The 18,092-nt window shown below is 51.5% G+C and overlaps 1 protein-coding gene across 18 annotated transcripts in view; it reads left to right on the top strand.

Moving 5' to 3' along the window:
- Camta1 (calmodulin binding transcription activator 1) overlaps positions 1–18,092 on the top strand; it is an 826,483-nt gene that overhangs the window by 572,954 nt on the left and 235,437 nt on the right. For 14 of the 18 annotated variants that reach the window (XM_074081463.1, XM_074081462.1, XM_074081461.1 and 11 more), the window contains one exon: positions 11,074–11,145. The exons of the other annotated variants lie outside the window; for them this stretch is intronic. In XM_074081463.1, the coding sequence (XP_073937564.1) occupies positions 11,074–11,145 (72 nt within the window). The remainder of the gene's footprint in view (positions 1–11,073; positions 11,146–18,092) is intronic. 18 annotated transcript variants of the gene reach the window in all.

The following is an 18,092-nucleotide window of genomic DNA, read 5'->3' as shown; positions in this document are numbered from 1 at the left end:
TGTGCCATGGTACCTGGATGGTGTCACAGGTGCCTTAATGGGGTGGTGGCAGGGAGCTGGATTTTAGCAGGCATGGGAGCAGAGCAATAATTATATCAGAAAACCTGGGTAGCTGCAGCCTGCTTGTGCCCACCTACAGAAGGGAGCGGGCTGACCTCTGGGCAGTACTTTGCCCTCTGTGCTGTTTTAGAGTGCCTCTTGGGGAGGGTGGGATCCTGACATCTGCCTCTGTTCCCCTCTGGGAACAAGAGGCCAGGCATGGAGGGAAGCGCTTTCAGAATGTACAGAGAACTCCCAGCCCCTGATGGCATGGCTCTGCCTTTCCATGATGGCTTAGTGTGCCACCATTGTTCATCTGTGGTCGGGCTGTTGGGAAGAACACCAGATCAAGAGGTACTTGTACTCAGTACCTAGCGTGAGCAGGCCTGGTAAAGTGGGCGGGGGGTCTTAGAACAGGAGGGAGGGAGGAGAGAAGGAAAAAAAGGAGGAAGAGTGGGAGGAAGATGGCGAAAAGAAAGGAAGGAAGGGAGGAAGGGAGAAAAGGAGGGAGAGAAAGAGGGAGGAAGCCTGTCATCAGTACAAACCACTAGCAAGACACTTGACAAGGCTCCAAGAAATAGGTCTGAACAATACGCTTTGATGAGAGAAGGAAATTTCACTTATTTATTTATTATTTATGTCCTGAACCTTTAGGAAATATTTGAGATAGAAACAGCACGGTTATATTGATATTGTCTAAAGGAACAAGCACCTATGAGTGGGAAATGGCTAGCTGAGAACATCCATATGTGCACACACACGTATGCATGCACACACAAACACAGAACACACGCATGCACACACACATACGGACAGACACACACTCAAGCACACATACACACATACACTCACATATACACACACACCTTGACCACAGGACAAGTAGTACTGACTGAGCTGCCTGGCACACTCATGAGGAAAGAGAGACTGTGTTCCTTGCCAGGGCCGTGGTGGACCAGGTGTCAGGAAAAATCTCTGAGACATGGAGGATGTAGATCTCCAACTTAGTGGACCAGTGTAGTAAGGAACTAGGTCACCTGGTTCCCCAAAGCAGGCTGACCAGTACCTGGAGGGGGCAGGAATCACATGGGCCTGGCTAAAGGTCCCAAGAGGCTGGAAAAATGAGTAGGAGAGGGTGGTCAGACACTTGGATTGATCATAAGCAGAGGGAGCCAGAACTGAAGGGAGCATCCCTTCTGGAGCAGGATCACAGAGGGTTAAACACCATGTCACTCCCACTCACCCTGCTCCTCTCTGACCTGAATTCTCTACTGGAATCAACCCCTCCTCTAAATCTAAATTTACCTTATTATCAATTTTGAGCTATTATTTCATTTTATGCCCACTAATTTATTAATCTTGGAACCCCCTAAAAACAATAAAGCTGGAGCTCTAGGGATTTTATTTACATCTTTAAACATGATTTTTATGCCTTTTTATCTAAAAATTCATTTAATTTTTATTGCCCTCCTCACTCATGTCATTGTTAGGCCAGCAGCTGCTTTATTCAGACGAATTTTCCTGCGCATGTGTAGTGTTTCCATGGTTGGGGGTGGGGGAGGTTGAGCCCAGGTGAGGGAGGCAGGTGGAACCTGGGCAGGTGTCAACTAAGGGGCAGCCAGGTCAATGCCCTGCAGAGGCCCTGGGCAGGACCATTCCCACCCTGTCCCTTTCTTTAGTGCCTTCTCCTCCCCCTCCATTCTCAACTCTGCCTCTCATTTTCTTTTTGGGTTCCCTGAGTTCCAGTTCCAAAAGGAGCCCCCATTATAGAAGTGATCTAGAACTTTCTGTGGAGATGTCAGGGAGCTTCCAACTTGAGAACCAAGTATGTCCCTCTCCATGGGGGACCCTATAGGGCTTCACCTGGCTCTTTGCCCAAACTCAGGGGCTGGGAGGCCTGAGGGGCGCCAGTGCCCCTCCCACCTGTCCTGAGTCTAGAGCTCACCTTCTTCCCTCTCAGGCAGAGCCCTGGGGTCCACAATACCCACCTTGATGGTCTCCTTAGCCCTTTCTGCTTGTACAATGTGCCTTCTTCTTCTGAGCATCTACCCATTCAGGTACCCAGGAATCTCCTCTATCACCAGGGTCCAAGGGGTCCACAGACACTTTCTGCAGGGTGGTACATGCCCCAGGCCTGCCTAGTCCCTTGGGTCTCTCCCTCACATGCTTCCCCTTAGTTGGGGAGGAGGGGTGAGACATTTGCTATCCTGCTGGTTTCTGTCTGCCCCTCAATATCCTCCACCTCAGAGAACCCAACTTTCATAGCCAGGCTAGCCCATCTAATCTCCAGTGTCCCTCCAGGTTGTGGACCAGACCTTCTGCCCCAAGTCAATGAGGCTAAACTCCTGGAGGTTTTAGAGTTCAGATTCCAGCTGTAATGTCCCCTGTGACCTTGCCCAAGGAAAGTGCTGACGTTTCTGAGGCTCAGCTCTCACATCCGCAGAGAGGAATTTATACTTACCCTTTTTCTAGGGTGACGGAAATGTCCCTGGTAGAGCCACTCTTCCCTGTCCTCTTGGGCACCCTTCAGCACCAAGCATGAAGACACTCAATTAGTTGGCCAAAAGGCCAAGTTAAAGCCATGGAAAGACAGGGCCACCCCAGATGCCAGGAGAGAGGTCCTCCAGCACCCTGGAGAATGGATCTTTGACAGTCTGCCCATCTTTACCCAAGGTGCACCTCTAAAAAGTACAGTGTGTGGATATTGTTTCCAGGGGCGTCCCTGGGCTCTCAGGGTGGCCCACTATCTGCCTGTGTTCAATGAAAGCATCATGATTGGGGGTCCAGAGGCCCCCATGCTGCCTGACTCAAGTCTCCAGCAGGGTTGGACCATGGGCATGTGGGGAAACACTGTTGGGATTGTCTTAGGAGAGAGGCCAGGCGAAAGCCTCAGCCAGTGATGATCTAATATTCCAAATCTCTGCTGTCACCCAGCCCCGGAGGCCGAATCAGACTGCAATCCATTTAGCTCAGACTCATTTTAAAGCAATTCACTATTTAACAAGTTCTGAGGCCCAACGCTTGTGCAGGCAGCATGTGAATTGAATCATTTGGTCTAATCTTAGATTAATACGAACCAAATCCTTCAGCGAGGACAGTTCTAGGAGCCGCCCGGGGCTTCATCCTTTTGTCTGTGATGAGGGCAGGTCCTGCAGAAGATCTGATTTCCAGCCAATGGCATGGATGTCTGAGAGAGGCAACGAGGAAGTGCATGCTAGGGAGGCAGTAGCAAGAGTTTCAGGGGTCAAACAAGGCTTGCTTGGAGTCCTCCTTCCCCCATTCTTAGCCATGTGACCTTGGACAAGCCTCACCAGGACATGGGCCTCCCCAAAGATGCCTCTATGCAGATCAACTGTGAAGCTAGAGGATGAGAGGTGAGAGGACCCCCCTGTCACCCTTTACCTGCCTCCACACCAGCTCTTCCCGAGTTCCCCTGGATTTTTTTCCAGCTATCAAGCACCTTGGGAGCACAGGGCTGCTGACCCTCCTCTGTGCCTTGCTGCACCTGCTGAGGTTGGGGAAGATCTGGAAGCTGTTGGAAGGTTTTTATCCCCACCTGCTCTTTGAAGAGAACCTGTTTCTTGCTGGTATGACAGAGTTTTGGCAGGAAAGGAACCACCCTTGCCCCCACCTAGGGGTCAGTCTTCTGTATCCCCTCCTTCCAGGCCCCAGGAGAACTGTGCAGGTTCCTCCTGATCCTCTGACGGGCCCAAGGTCAGGCTTGTCACCCAGGGAGGTTAAGTCTCTCCCTGGTCATCTGACCCCCCCCACCCAGTCTGGAAAAGAGACTCTCCTGCCTCTTAGGGCACAACTGAATAATGGCGCTCTTGCTCCTTGCTATACAGACAGCCCAACTGCCCTAGCAAAGAGAAGCACACTAAGATGAGAAATGGAGGACGAGGGAGAGAGAGGGAGAGAGCAGAGGCAGTCTCCAATCCAGCGCAAATCCTGAGCCTGCTTTTGATCCATGGGCTCTCAGAGCTACTCACAGTCCTTCACAGAAATCTGCTCTAACTTAGAGTCTGAGCCAATGGAAAAAGGGAGAGCCATAGAAGCCACAGGGTCTCTGCTTCACACAGAAGTCTGTCTGCCAACCAACTGCCTGTCCTGGGTCCCTAGGTGGGGATTCTGTCTGAGGTATAGTCTGGAGTCATGAACTCAGCCCACCAACCTGGTCCTGCACTTAGGAATCAGATAAGGAATCTGGGAGGCGCTCTACATCCTGGCCTGAGTTTCTGCTTAAGATCCCTCCACTGTCCACTGGCCTGAAAATTTCCCCTTATTGTCCACTTATTTTCCTGGTCATCTCCTACTCACTCTTTTTAAGCTCCACATAAATGTCCCTTCCTTTTGGGTGACTTTGCTGATGTTCAGAATGAAAGGATCATATCCTGCCCTCTCTGGGTATTTTGCACTTGGCCCGAGGACTCTCTGATTTAGTCTTAATCACTTGCTTGGCTGTTTCCCTACCACAAGCTTAGGGGATACTGGAGGACAGGGGCTTAGAGTGGGCACAGAGCAGACAACAGCTCAGGCTTGCTTCCTGAGATTAGCTCCCTGTCCTTGGACAGACCTCAGCTGGCCATTGTCACCCTCTTTGGAAGGTGTGACTGCCTCTCACCTATGCTTTCCCCTTCTTCACTTTAAGGCAGGATTAGGTCATCATCTTCAAGGTGGGTTTTCCTTCCCCTGCTACCTCTTGTTCTTCCATCACCTTTATACCCAAGACATGTTTTAAACTGATTCATCTTGGTTGATATAAGTGAGTGAGATAAGCCAAAAATTTGTGTTCACTCTGACTGTAGACAGTCACTTGCTCAGTGGGAGACAGTGGAAGACAGGAGACTTGCTCAGTGGGAGACAGGAGAGCCCAATGGAGCTCCTGGCCAGGCCAGAGGAGAGGGTGGAGGTCACCACCACAGCATCACCCGGCTCTTGCATGCCCGACTGGTATGGCATAGCTGCCTGAGACTAATGCAGAGCTAGTAGCAGAGGAACCCTCCCTCCTAAAGAGGATTATGGACAACATTTGCTGACAAACACCCTGTCTGAGAACACAGTGGTATTATCCCATAATATAGAAGGCTTTTGTGGGTAGGGGAATGAGGGTGGCGTGAGCTCTGCTCGCACAGATATGAGGGCTCTGGGAAACTCACTGGTAGAGTCAGGCTGGCCCAAGTAGAATAATAGATTCCAACCTTCCAATATCCCAATTTCCCACGTCTTCTTCCCCCAAAGCCTCAACTTCCCCAAATTTTGGCCCCTGGGGTCTCACCCTCCAAGGGTCTCCACCATACATGTCTGAACTGAATCTCAGTTGATGTTCTCTAAGTGTCAGGGTGGCCACTACAACTTCCATGGCGATGGAATGTCCCATGCCATCCGACATGGTAGACACTGGCCTTGTGTGGCTGGTACAACTGATGAACTAAAAACTTTCCTTTAGTTTAATTTTGATTCATTTAAAATTGAATTTGAACAGTTGCCTGTGGCTGGAGGACACCAGCTCTAAAGAGACCTGCTGAGCAATGCTAGGGATGCATTTCTAGTAATCCAAGGAATAAGATGTAGCTCACACTTTCTCAGAAGAGAAGTCAACAGAAAGCCACTGGCTTTAAGGGTTCCCTGCCTTCTGTGGAAAGTGGATTGCAGAAAACAGTATGAAGGGGTCTCCCCTTTCATATGGGTCTCCCTTTTCCTATGAAGAAACTTCATAGGAAGCCAAGGCTCTTGGGACATTTTGTTCCCACAAGAGCAAAGGGGCACATATATCCATACTCAGGCCCAGAAAACAAATGAACTTAGGCCAAACTAGGTACAACTCAAAAAAAGAAAGAAAGAAATGTGTCTAACAAACCTTATAACTATTTGTTAGATATTCTGTGGTTTCCATGGCCCTTTCCTGGTCCTGCTTACATATTTGTGCCACGTGGGAATAGGACAAGTTTATGAAGAACCCACAACTTGGAAATCACGTGGGGAACTTTGAAGAGCACCATATAAGTCACACTTTTCCCATCTGGAGTGGACTCTCCTGGGCCACATCTGGCCCACCCCATCTCTCTGAATAGTCCAAGAGCCAAGAGTGATTTTTACATTTTTTAATGGTTGAAAAAAAATCCAAAGAAAGAGTAACATTCATGACACACGAGCATCATGTGACATTCAAATTTCAGCAGCCATGAATAAAGTTTTATTAGGACTCAGCCAATTCCATTCATTGACCTATCCTCTAAGGCTGCTTTGATCCCACAACAGCAGAGTTGAGCAGTTATGACAGAGGCCATCTGACTCACAAAGCTGAAGATATTTACTATCTGGCCCTTTGCAGAGAGTCTGCAAGACCCTGTGAGAGTGAGGTGATATGACAGACATGAAAAGGTAAATGATGGCGATGAAGGTGTGTATAACAACCCCAGGCAAAATCCCCGCCACAGAGGGCATTGACTCCTCGCCTGAAGGACCATGTCCGGGGTACCTCTGCCAGGGAGATGGGGAAGAGACTAGAGGTATGAGCTGGACTCAGGCTGAGGAGCAACTACAGAGGCCGAGGGAAGATGGCCATCCGGGGGAGGAGAGGCCTATTGGGTGCCTTGAGTCAGCATCCTCTCAGGAAGACAAGAGCAGGGTAGCTGAGCTGTGGCTAGCAGAATCATCTGGACTCTGTCTGCTCCTCCAGGGCTCAGCTCAGCTGCCCTTCATCAGCTGGCCAGGGTTTCTGCATGGGAAGGTGGAAGTAAAAGGGAAGACCTGGGTATGTGCACCTGAGACAGAGAAAGAGTGAGAGACAGAGACAGGGGAAATGTTTGCCTTGAGGAAGTGTTCACTTTAAACTGAAGAGACCTCTTCTTTACTGCTGGTTTCCCCTATCATTGCCTCTTTCCCTTTTTTTTTTTTTTTTTAAAGCCATCGTGCCATAAAGGCACTGGTGACCATTTAAGAGGAAAGTCTTCCTGCTCAGTTGCCATGTTAAAGGGAAACTCTGGGGCCGTAATTCCCCAAATGAGAATTCACCTGAAGAATGCTTTCGATGAAGGGTGACATTCTCCCTGGTTTCCTAGAAACATCTAGCTGCCTCCTCTTTCTCTTCCTTTGTATACATGTAAACGAGGAAACCCAGAGCACACATTCCCTCACACTCACACACAGCAGCTTTTCCATAGGGCCCAGGCTCTCCCTCGACTGCATCACAACCCCCAAATGAAAAGCTCAACCCAGGGAGCCCCCTGGGAGCCCCCAGAGCCTGATCAAAAAGAGCCAAGAGTTTGTACAGCACAAATCACTACAGACAAACTTGATTGCTTTTTTGATTAGTGAGTAAAGGGAATGGATTTGATACACTGCCTCGTGAAATATTGTGCAATTAATCCCCAATTGGCTTGGTAATGGCATTGTCATACTGACTGGAAAATGGTGAAAAGATGGCAACATGGGAACGAGGACAAAGGAAGCTGGAGGGAGAACTGGAAGGGTGGGGCTATGGGGGTGGTCTGTGTGCAGAATGAAAGGGGGAGGCCAGGCGAGGGCACATGGCAGGGCATCCAGGCTTGCCTCTGTTACACTCTGAGTATTGACAAGTTCACACCTGGCCTGCTCTGTCCTGAAAAGAAATCAACTGAGTGTCCAGACCACCCCCCTATCATACCTCCCACCCCACAGGCCACTGTCACCATCCCCATCCTGACTACTATTCCCCACCCAGCCAGTCCCTCACCTTACCACATCCTGTGTATCTCCTCCTGGATGTCTTAGGAGCTTCTCAAAGCCACCAAGTAGAAATCTTAGGCCAGCCTCCCCTTCCAACCTGCTGTATCCTAGGGGTTCCTATCCCAGAGGATAGGACCACTGTGTATCCACCTGCACAGATAGAAACTGGGCATCATCCTTTAGATCTGGCAAAATGTCCATTTCCAATCTCACTGCTAATATCATTGACGGCCCCCTTGTGCCTCCCCAGTTCACAGGAACACCTCTTCCAGTCCTTATGTCCTTGGCTTTCCTCTACTCCTGTCTCCTGGCCATACTGATGCCACAGCGAGGTTCTAAGACACAAATGTGACTACCACATCCTTTCCCACCCTACTGCTCCAGGGTGAAGAGCAAAGCCTTCATCCTTGCTATGGCCTGTTGATCTCCCCGTATGCACTTGACACCAATCCATCCAAGCTTCTTCACCGTTCCCTGTGCCCACGCTCAGTCTCACCCCTGTCCTCCCTCTGCTTTTCCTGCGGCTGGAAATCCTCTCATCCCCTGATCATCCTGGGCCAGACTTGCTCATTACAGGGTTCTCTCTGATACTTCTCCCACCTATGCAGGTGACAGCCATTAACATGGCTGCATGTGTGCTGGGGCAGAGGACTTTCCTAAGCATCCCATTGCCACATCAGTTCTCAACTGCCACAGCCACCCTGAGAAAAATGACTAGGGTGGTGCCCATCTTCCAGTCTAGAAGGATAAGGAGCCTCTAAGCAGGAAAATGGCAAGACAGACATCCAATTGGGTGCCCCATCCCCAAGCAAGACCCATCTCTCTGCCAGTCCTCTTGAGTGACCAGCTCATAGGGACAGGTTTCTGTGAGTCCCTATCCCACATAGGCAATAACCCACTACTCAGCACGGGTTCATTTCCCTGGAAACCAAGGCTTAACCCTTTAAGCATAAAACACCAAGACACTTTCAGGATCCTTGTCCTGAATACCCCAGGCTGTCCTGTACCCTGGGTGGGAAAAGTGTCACCCCTCTTCACCCAAAAATCTAGAACTTTTGCTCTAGACCCCCGGTCAGGCAGACAGATGGGTGAAGTAGCCATGGGGGTGACGATGTGCTGAGCAAGGCTCCACGGAATGGATAGACTGAGGCCAATGTCCTGGGGCTCCTTGCACAGCCTCCCCCATTCTTCAATCTGTGCCCTCTGACATCATGCCCTCTGACAAGGACGACGTGGGCTGGGGCACAACCCCAGCCACGTTTACCTCTCGTCTAATGAGACCAGAGACATCAGATCACCCGCAGTGGTTAGAGTAACTGAGTAACATCGAAAGATAGTCTCACGGTTCTGAGCGAGGCCCAAGGGCTCCTCTGATTAAAATGCATGAAGCTTGATGTAGGTGTGGCCATTTTTCCTTTTAACTTCGTCTTGCTGATCAGATGGTTCTGAGCAGTTCTGGGTAGGCCAGGTGGGCAGTGAAAGAGGTGTTGGGGTATGCAGGGGCCAGCAGCCTGCTTACTGCTTCTTTTGCTCACTCTCAGGCTAGGCAGGGCAGGTGTTTGGTAAATTCTCATTGAGAGGAGGCCCAGGCCTGAGCCAGACAGCTAGGCAGGGAGTTGGGGAAATGGCTGAACCTGAACCGTGTTCGCTCCAAGTCTAAAGAAGAAGCAGTGGGAAGGGGCAGGTGGGGGCCTTTTATTTCAAAGGGATGGGAGAAACTTTTCCCAGCCACTCATATCTCCCTCCATGGCATGGGTCAAAGTTAAACTGCCCATGAGAGCAGGCAGAGTCCATTGGGAAAAGTTTGTTGACATCACGGTGGACAGCTCGTTGGCTCATTACAACCAAATGCTGCCCGAAAATGTCCAGGCAGGAGTCAGCTTTGGAAAGGAGTGAGTTATCAAAAACCCAAACCACAAAAACAGAACCCAGCATCTTACAAACCAGAAGAGTTGGGGAAGAATATTACTTCCTTAATAATAAATACATTTCGTGGGCAAGAATTGCAAGGGAAACGTTTAAATTAATTTCCGCTTTGTTTGTTTGGTTTGTACAGGCCTTAAATCCCAGCTGACAGCAATCTGTAAAAGTTCTAACACATTGGAAATCTGATTTTCTTACAGCCAGAATCCCAGAGTCCAAAATGATTTCTCTCTCAACCTTGCTAATCAGACAGGCAGGGCTCAAATGATCTGAGTGGAACAAATCACACTTGGTCTTTCTGGGGGTGTAAAAGAAAATCCGACAGCTTCAAATGTGGAGCTGCTCTCTGGAGAACAACATGGTGGAGTGAGGGCACACCACGAGCATTGCCCCACTCAGGGTGCTGTGTGGCTCTGCCTACCTACTCTTCTTCCTCTTTCTGCCTCACCCTTCCTAGAGTGTGTGCTGTGGGAAGCTAGGGGATCTGAGGTCAGGGAAAGGGAGGTCATCCCAAATAGGAACTGGAGGCTCTACAAAGAAAGACTTTGGCCCTGGATTTGATGGGAGCACCCATCACTGGGCCCCTGGGATGGCCCTCTCCAAATTGGTGAGCCGCCTGAGGCTGGACCCTTCTCCAGATGCAGAATGACTTTCAGGAGGACCTGGTCCCTCACCAATGTCACTGGCACCCTGCCCCCAGTGCCCAGCTTAGAAGTGCCCCCCAGAAGCAGGGCTGCAGTGAAGCCCTCACAAGTCAACTCCACCTGTTTGGTCCAGGTGATGGGAACTGTCTGGCTCCTAGCCTGCCCTATACGCCCTTCCTGTACCTGGATTCCCACTCCTTTTATTCTCCAACCTGCCTGTTTTACAAAATCAAACTCATCTGCACAACATGCAGGTCTGTACTTAAAGAAGCAAGCAAACAAAAATAAACAACAAATGTGACAGGGTACAGAGGGGTCTCTCAGGCTCTAAGGTACATCCTGAGTGTCACCCAGCCCTGTCCCCATCAGCAGTGGGCTGCCTGGCCAGGAAAGGTCTGGAATGCATGTGTGTTCTGTGTGTTTTAATCTATTCCATAACCCTTAGTCTTTCCTGCACACTGAAGGGTCTCGTGACTTCTAGCCCCCAAATGTGCTCCTTGGCTGTCCCCAGACTCTCATGTGCCTCTGGGCTCCCAAAGGTTAAGGTGCCCACCCCTGTGTATCCCCGCTGGCATGTCCCACAGTGCTTCTTAGCTCCTGTCCCTGTACCTGAGTCTTAATGCGGGAGTCCACCCGCGGTACATTGGTCTCCCCGGGTCCACCAGCAGTGGCGTGGCCCTTCTTGTTCCTTCTCTGTTGCGCTGTCTTCCTCCTTCCTTCCCTCTTTCCAACTGAATTCTCGTTTTTCCTCTCTCCCTAGTGCTTGTACGGCTGCTATGTCCATTCCTCCATCATCCCCACCTTCCACCGGAGGTGCTACTGGCTCCTTCAGGTAGGTGGCTGGGACTGGATTCTTCTTGCGTCATTGGTGCTCGGGAAGGGTCCGTGGAGGGCACTGAGGGGGCGAGGGGCTCCTGTGTGCGGCGTGGCTTTGGGCTGAGAGCCCTGGTGAGTCTTCCTAGACTTGGGCTGTGTGTGTTGAGGCAGCTTGGTGGATGGCCTGGTTGTTAGGTGCCAGGAAAGGGACAGAGCTGGTGCAGGGGTAGCCCTCGCCCACCTGGTTAGAAGCGGACTAGGGGCTTCAAGGATCCCAGGTGCCTTGACTTTCTTTTGATGAGGACAAAAAAGAAGGCTGAGCCTCCTGCCCCTGAAATGCCTGTGGGCTGAAAGTTGCACATTTGTTTGCTCTCTGGGTTAGTCACAAGGCACGTGTGGAAAGCAGGTTTCTGAAGGCATGCTAAGTGCAGTTGAATTGATTGGGATGGCTGCTTGGGAGGAGGAGCTGGTGACTTCTTGAGAAGGAGCTCTGTGGTCGATTTGTGATGTCTGCTGCTGAGGGGGATGGAGAAAGTGGTGGTGTGGGAGCTTCCCATGCTTGTGGAAGGTGGCCTCTGTCCATGATGCTGGTGCAGAGCAACACAGAGCTAGGAGAGGGTCTGTGTAGAGGCCACTCAGTCTCTTGCTTACTGGGGTCGTCTCACCCAATGGAGGGTGCTGCCTTGTGGGTGGAAAGGTCAGAGGGACCCACCCAGTAGGGCCAGACCTAGGTCCCTTTGCAAGCATGTCCTCTGATTTGCAACTGCTCTTTTAGAACCCCTCCCCATGGGCCTGGCACCATCACCCCAAGCTCTTCCTACTGCTTCCACCCAGGAAATACTACCTGAAGCCCCACTATTCATGCCCACTGTTGTTCAAGTCAGCAGTCCCTGAACCTTGGTGGTTTGGGGATCTCTCTGATCTGAGGATGTGGTGAGGAGGGAACTGGCAGGTGGGGAGGCAAGGCCCCCAGCTCCACGGCATATGTGTGCAGAGAGAGAAGAGCTTACATGCTACAGAACACAGACAGGCTGCTGGTCCCAGGGAAGATGGCCTGGAAGGTGTCCACAGGGCCAGAGCTGTCTGATGGGGAGGCCGAGGCTCAGCCTGGTCAAGCTCCCCAGCCTTCAGCTCCACCCAGCCCCAGCCTCCAAACCTATTCTGTTCTCCCTCAACTCCCAGGAATAATTGTCTGTGGTTCAGTGGCGTTCATTAGTGAGTGATGCCTGAGACAGCTGCAGGATGTGCTGATTTGCAGACACTGCTCCCCCCCGCACCATGCCCCACTGTCAGTTGCCCTGGCTCTGACTCCTTTGCAGGTTGACACAGGAGCACCTGGTTGTCTAATTACTCAGACCTTCATCCTTGTGAGGGTGTTTCATGTGGTCATGGGATGTTACTTTGGTGTCTTGTTAATAGGAATTGCCCCAAAGATGTTCCGCTGCTGGGTAGAGGGCTTTCTCACCGCTGATGCAGAAGCAGAGCGTGGGTTCCACCTGGAGAGCAGTGTTCTGGCCATGTTAGAGCCACCCTAGCATCCCCAGGCTCAAATTCTCGCTTCTAAAATCACCCTTTCTCCCAAACAGCCTGCAACCTGGTTTTGGCTCTTTTCTGCCTGGGTCTGCTCTTGGCTGTTTTCCTTTTCTGTTTGTTCATGTACACCTTCAGTATTTTGACTCTGTCCCCACCTGGCCTGGGCCTCAGGCTGAGTAGCACCACACACAGTGGCTTCCTGCTGGCAGCCCCACCTCCATTTCCTCAGGCCTACTCTGCACCCCTGCCTCCACCTGCCTCCCCTCATTTCATCACACTCTCGTGGCTTTTTAATTCCACTAAATTTACTTTGCTGGAACCAGACACCATTGGGCGGCCTGAAGGCCGAGCTCATTACTCCCTAACTGCATTTCACTCGCTCCCAGATGCCCCTGCGGGTGAGGAAGAGAAGATCCTGTCCCTCCATCTCTGTGCTCCCCCGCCGCCCTCCCCCTGCTCCTGCACTCCCTCCCAACCTCCGCTTCCACTTCCTGGCCTCTGGATGCTGCAGATACACCTGGGGTGATTCATGTGCATTTGGCTTGTCACCTTCCAGCTGGTGGGAAGTCAGAGTCTTCCCAAAGGCCAGTATCACAAGATCAGGTTTCTTCATAGCTGATCTGGGACCTCTTTATTTTCTCTCCCTATGCCTGGGGAGCTGTCACTCCACTCCCTCTCCTCTGTGTCCTCCAGTATCACTCTTGCTTCTGTTCTGTGATCAGGTGACAAAGAGGGAATGTGCACAGGTGTGGGGTGCCTGGCTGGGCAATAGGAGACTAAGGAGCTTAGGCCAAAGTAATTAGCTCAATGCACGTCGTGCTTGGAGGCAGGCACTCACACAGCAGCCGGTGCCGCTCAGGGCAATTTGTTCTGGTGCTAATTACAACACCAGGACAATGATGGTGTGGTCAGATTTAATTTCTCTGATATTAAATAGGAAAGAAGCCATGAGATGCTGGCTCAGATGAAAATTGGCCCAAGTTTGTCTCTGACACCAACAACAAGGTTGTTGGGTACAAAAGTGTCAGGGCAGTGCCCCTGTGAGGGCTGAGAAAGGAGGCCACTACAGAAGCCAGCAGCTCCTGAGGAGGTCCTGGAGAAAGTGCCTGGGCTGGCTACAGCCCTCTAAGCCCACTTCTGCCTTCTGACATCCTCCAACAGATGCCACCCCAAGGCTACTGAGGACAGCAGCAGCGTCTAGCCACATAGGTCTAGGTTCTCCTTTCAACCCAAACTGGTAGCTCCCCAAGAGAGGGACTTGCTGCCTCTGTCTACCCCACTGCCCAGCATAGAGCTATCTATGGTAGGACAGGAGCCAGCACATCTCTGAGGGTCATGGCTCTGCTGTAGCCACTGCCCCCACAGAATGGGAGTGAGCAAGCCTTGTAGACGGGAGGCTTGGAGCACAAGGTCAGCACTGATTGCTAGGGTGAGGACAAGTCAGTGTGGCACTTAGAGTTTCTGAGCCATCTGGCATTCTTTCAGGGGAGGGCACTGCCTCTCTATCTATGTGGCTATCTGTCTCTGTGTCTCTCTGTCCCTTCATGTGTGTCATTTTCTTCCTTCCCCCCCTCTCTCTTCATTGTTAATATTCTATTCATATATAATCTAGGAGACAAGCAAGCAGCCCTTAGAATGTAAGGCACTGATGTCTGTTTAGGCCACAGGTGCCTAAGATCATTGCCAAGACCATGGGTACCACATGAGGCACTGGACAGCTTAGAGGTGCTAGAAGGTGGGCCACTCCTGCCCAGGACAACATTTCAGGCCACTCTGGGCCCAGATGAGCTGAGCCCAGCTTACTTCTCCAGTTGACCAGAGCCTGAGCCCAGAGTGGGCTCAGCTGTGACCCCCACCTCATTATGTCATGGAGAGGGCCACCTTTGCAGGTAGCATGCATGCCTTTGCTCATACTATCAGCCTCACTGGGGACTCTGTGTCATGGCTGCCAGGACCTCAGGGCTGAACTTATCTACCACATTTTCTAGATAGGTCACTGTGGCCCAGAGAGAGCACATCCAAGCCTGGGGTCAGCAAGGGGCAGGGGAGGAAGCCTCCAGCCTCTGTCTACCTCAGGTCTCTGTTCCCTCTACCTGACAAAGCTGTCACTTCCACTGTCACAGCCTGAATATTACTAGGCCAAGGCAGGGCCAAGGAATGAGGCAAAGCCAGACAGAAAGGGTCCCTCTCCCTCATCCTGCAGTTCTCAGTTCCCGTTTGGGGTTTTCTGATGGTGGTAGGAGTGGGTATCAGAGCCCCCAGAGTCCCTGCCCTCTGTCCATCCCTTTGGTTGTCCCTCCTCTCCCAGGAGAGGCCTCATTTCAGGTCACACTTCCCAGCAGATTCTGTACAGCTTATTTGGAAACCAGTTCAGCTTCTAATGAGTATTTTTCTTTTTGCCCTTGTCCTCTAAAATGCTTAATGAATGTTTTCTGCACGAGTGAGGCAGGGGGTGTTCCCGTGTGTCTTTTTGGCTGCTTAGCTGCTGATTCCAGCCGTCTGGGGCGGAGCAGAAGCTGCACCACCCTGGTGCCTGCAGGAAGAGAGGGGCCCTGAAACTGGAAGGAGACCCCAGGATGGGGAGTGGCTCCTGGTTCACTGGAGAATGGCAGACATTTGAATTCTAAGACCTAGAATGTTTGGGTACTGGGAGGAACAATGGATTTTGAGTCCAAGAAGCTGGGTTCTATTTGTGCCTGGTTCGCCCTGAGCACTAGCAGCTATGACAACACAGCTGTCCACCTCTGGGTGCTATCTCCTGGCCCAGGAGTGAACCCTCACCACATGCCCCATGTCACTAGAGAGAAGTCCCATAGTCACCCAGCCAGTGGAGGGCAGGATAAGGTGGGTGGGACATCAAGGTCACCCATGGCTATCCTTTCTGACTCTTCATAGGGGCACTGCCATCACCTCTTTCTATAGATCAGGCATTTGAAAGACAGAGAACTAGGCACCTTGGTCATGAAAGTGCCCAAAAAGTAGGAGGGCTGCTGAACCCTTCACCTCAGCACTCTCAGCTTCCTGCCTTTCCATGAGCCTCTGCAAGCCCCAGCTTCCCTAGAAATAGTGAGTACAGAAGTGCTGAATCAGCCAGCTTTCCATCACTCTGACAAAATACCTGAGATAAGGAGGAAAGATTTATTTGACTCACGGTTTCCAAGGTTTCAGCACTGTCACTTTGAGACAGTGGTGGCACGGTACACCATGAGGGGAGCACATGACAGAGCGAAGCTGCTCACCTCAGCTGGAAGTACAGAGGGAGGGGCTAACGTCCCACTATGCCCTTGAAGGGCACACCTCCAGTGACCTCACTTCCACTAGGCCCCACCTCCTAAAGGTTCTACTGCCTTCCAATGGCGCCACAGGCTGGGGACCAAGCCTTTAGTACATGGCCTTTTAGGGACATTTCAGATCCCAACCATAATAGGTACTGATGCTGCCTACAACGAGCACCACAAGGCCAAGCCCCAGGGCATGGCATGGTGGCACAGAGCCCACCCAGAGGAGTCTCCACAGCCCACAGTCCAAGCACAAGGGACCAGGGAGAGGGAAAGAGGCCCCAGCCAGGTCACTTGAGCTCATTCCATGCTGGCCCAGCCCCAAGGGACTGGAGGCCTACTCTGCCAGGACCCTGCCTTCTAGGGAAGGGATTAAGCCTTCTGTGCTCAGATAGCAGCCCAGACTTCCCCAACAGATACTCGATGGTAAGCATGCCTTACTGGGGTTCCAGAACCAGGCTCACTGGGCTGAGCTGAAGCCCCCAAACTCAAATGCAGCAGACATTTCACCTTCAGTGTGGTGGCAGCCTTTCCTGAGGTAGGAAAGAGCAGGACTTGGAGGCAGTTCCCAGAGGTACAGGAGGCAGTGATGGAGGAAGACCTCCTGTGCAGGGTGACACCCTCTCTGCATTGATGCCTGGGCTTCCTGAGATGATTCTTAGAACCCATCACCTACCTGAAGTAGCAAAACAGAGTGCAGTGGAGTCAGGTGAAAGGGTCTTGGGGATCCTGGAACATAAGCCCTGCCCCCTGCACATCACCCAAAAAGTCTGGGCTGCCCACCTTGAGCCCTGAGTGGGCACCCAGGACTCCTCTGTTTGTGATGGTGTTTAAACCTTGAAAATAGTGGAGTTGGGGCCACCCATAGAGCCTTAATTAGCTTGTGTGACCCTGGCTGGTTTGTCTAATTTCTGGTTTCGTAGCAGTAAAATGGGGACACCAGTAGCCTGGACTGCACAGGGCATTATGGAAATCGGTAGAAATTAACATGGGGCATGTAAAACTGTGACCCAATTCCAGATTCATGGCACACTCTTGGTAACCGAGAGATTACTCAGTATTTGATAGCTCAGTGCCATCAGCCCCAACAGAACTGTGCTGACTGGAAAACTTGTGACACCCCCACCCTCAGCATCTCATCTCCCTTTAGCTGTCACAGCAAGGCTGAGATAGGCAGGAGCCAGCCCCTCCCAAGCCTGAGCTCTTAGGGACAGAGCACCCAGGCCGTCTCTCCTCTCCTCTCCTTACACCACCCTCTCTGCAGCCTGGAAAAAGAAGGGAGCAGAAGGGGGCTACGGTAGCCATTGTCATGTAACTCTCTTTCAGCCACCCTGGCACACTTGAGGTCTTGACCAGCTCCTTTTGGGACTCCAGTACCCCACTGTCCATCTCACTGTCTAGAAGCTGGCCCCACTTGGGACCATGCCCACAGCCCTTAGGAAGGGCCACCATGGTGGTAAGTTAGGCAGGAAGGGATGAGAAGCCCAAAGCAGATCAACCAGAAGGGCATGTCTACCACCTTGGGCATCTTCCCAACAGTGGGCACATCTCCCCTAGGTGAGCTGGATTGGTCACTAGCAGGTGGTCATCGTCCCCAAAATGCATAAAATAGTTTTTAGCAGAACATAGTTTCTCTCTCTCTCTTTTCTTTCTTCTTCTTTTTTCTGAAAAGGAGACTCTTATAGCTTCATAAAAAATATCTGAGGCTTTTTGCTCAGTAATCATTTTTATGTTTCATTGGGGTGAGATAGAAGTGGCTGGGAAACACAGCATTAATGAGGGTGCTGGGTGTGGGGGAGACTTAGTAGCACCAGGCATACTGAGACTGGGAGGCCCAGGGGTCTCACCATGAAATGAGGCTTTCCATGGGGGTTAGGGCAACTGGAGGCATTGCTGTCAGCTGACACTCTGTCCCAAAGGGGACATTTGGCCCATGCAGTTCAAGGAAAGGAAGGGAAGAGCTTGGTGCTTCAGGGGCCCTAGATCCCTGTGCCCAGGTCAGTAGGGAAGGAAAGATGCCCAGGCTTCCAGACCCTCTGGGCATCATGGAAGCTGAGAACCAGCCCATCTTGGCGTCTTTGGTCTCAGACACTTGTTATATCCTCACCCTAGAGCGTGAAGGGTATCCTGCCCAGGGCAAGCTGGAGCCAAG

The sequence above is a fragment of the Castor canadensis genome, chromosome 7 (genome assembly GCF_047511655.1).
Source record: "Castor canadensis chromosome 7, mCasCan1.hap1v2, whole genome shotgun sequence".
NCBI lineage: Eukaryota > Metazoa > Chordata > Mammalia > Rodentia > Castoridae > Castor > Castor canadensis.
This window is presented reverse-complemented; position numbering and strand designations above follow the sequence as displayed.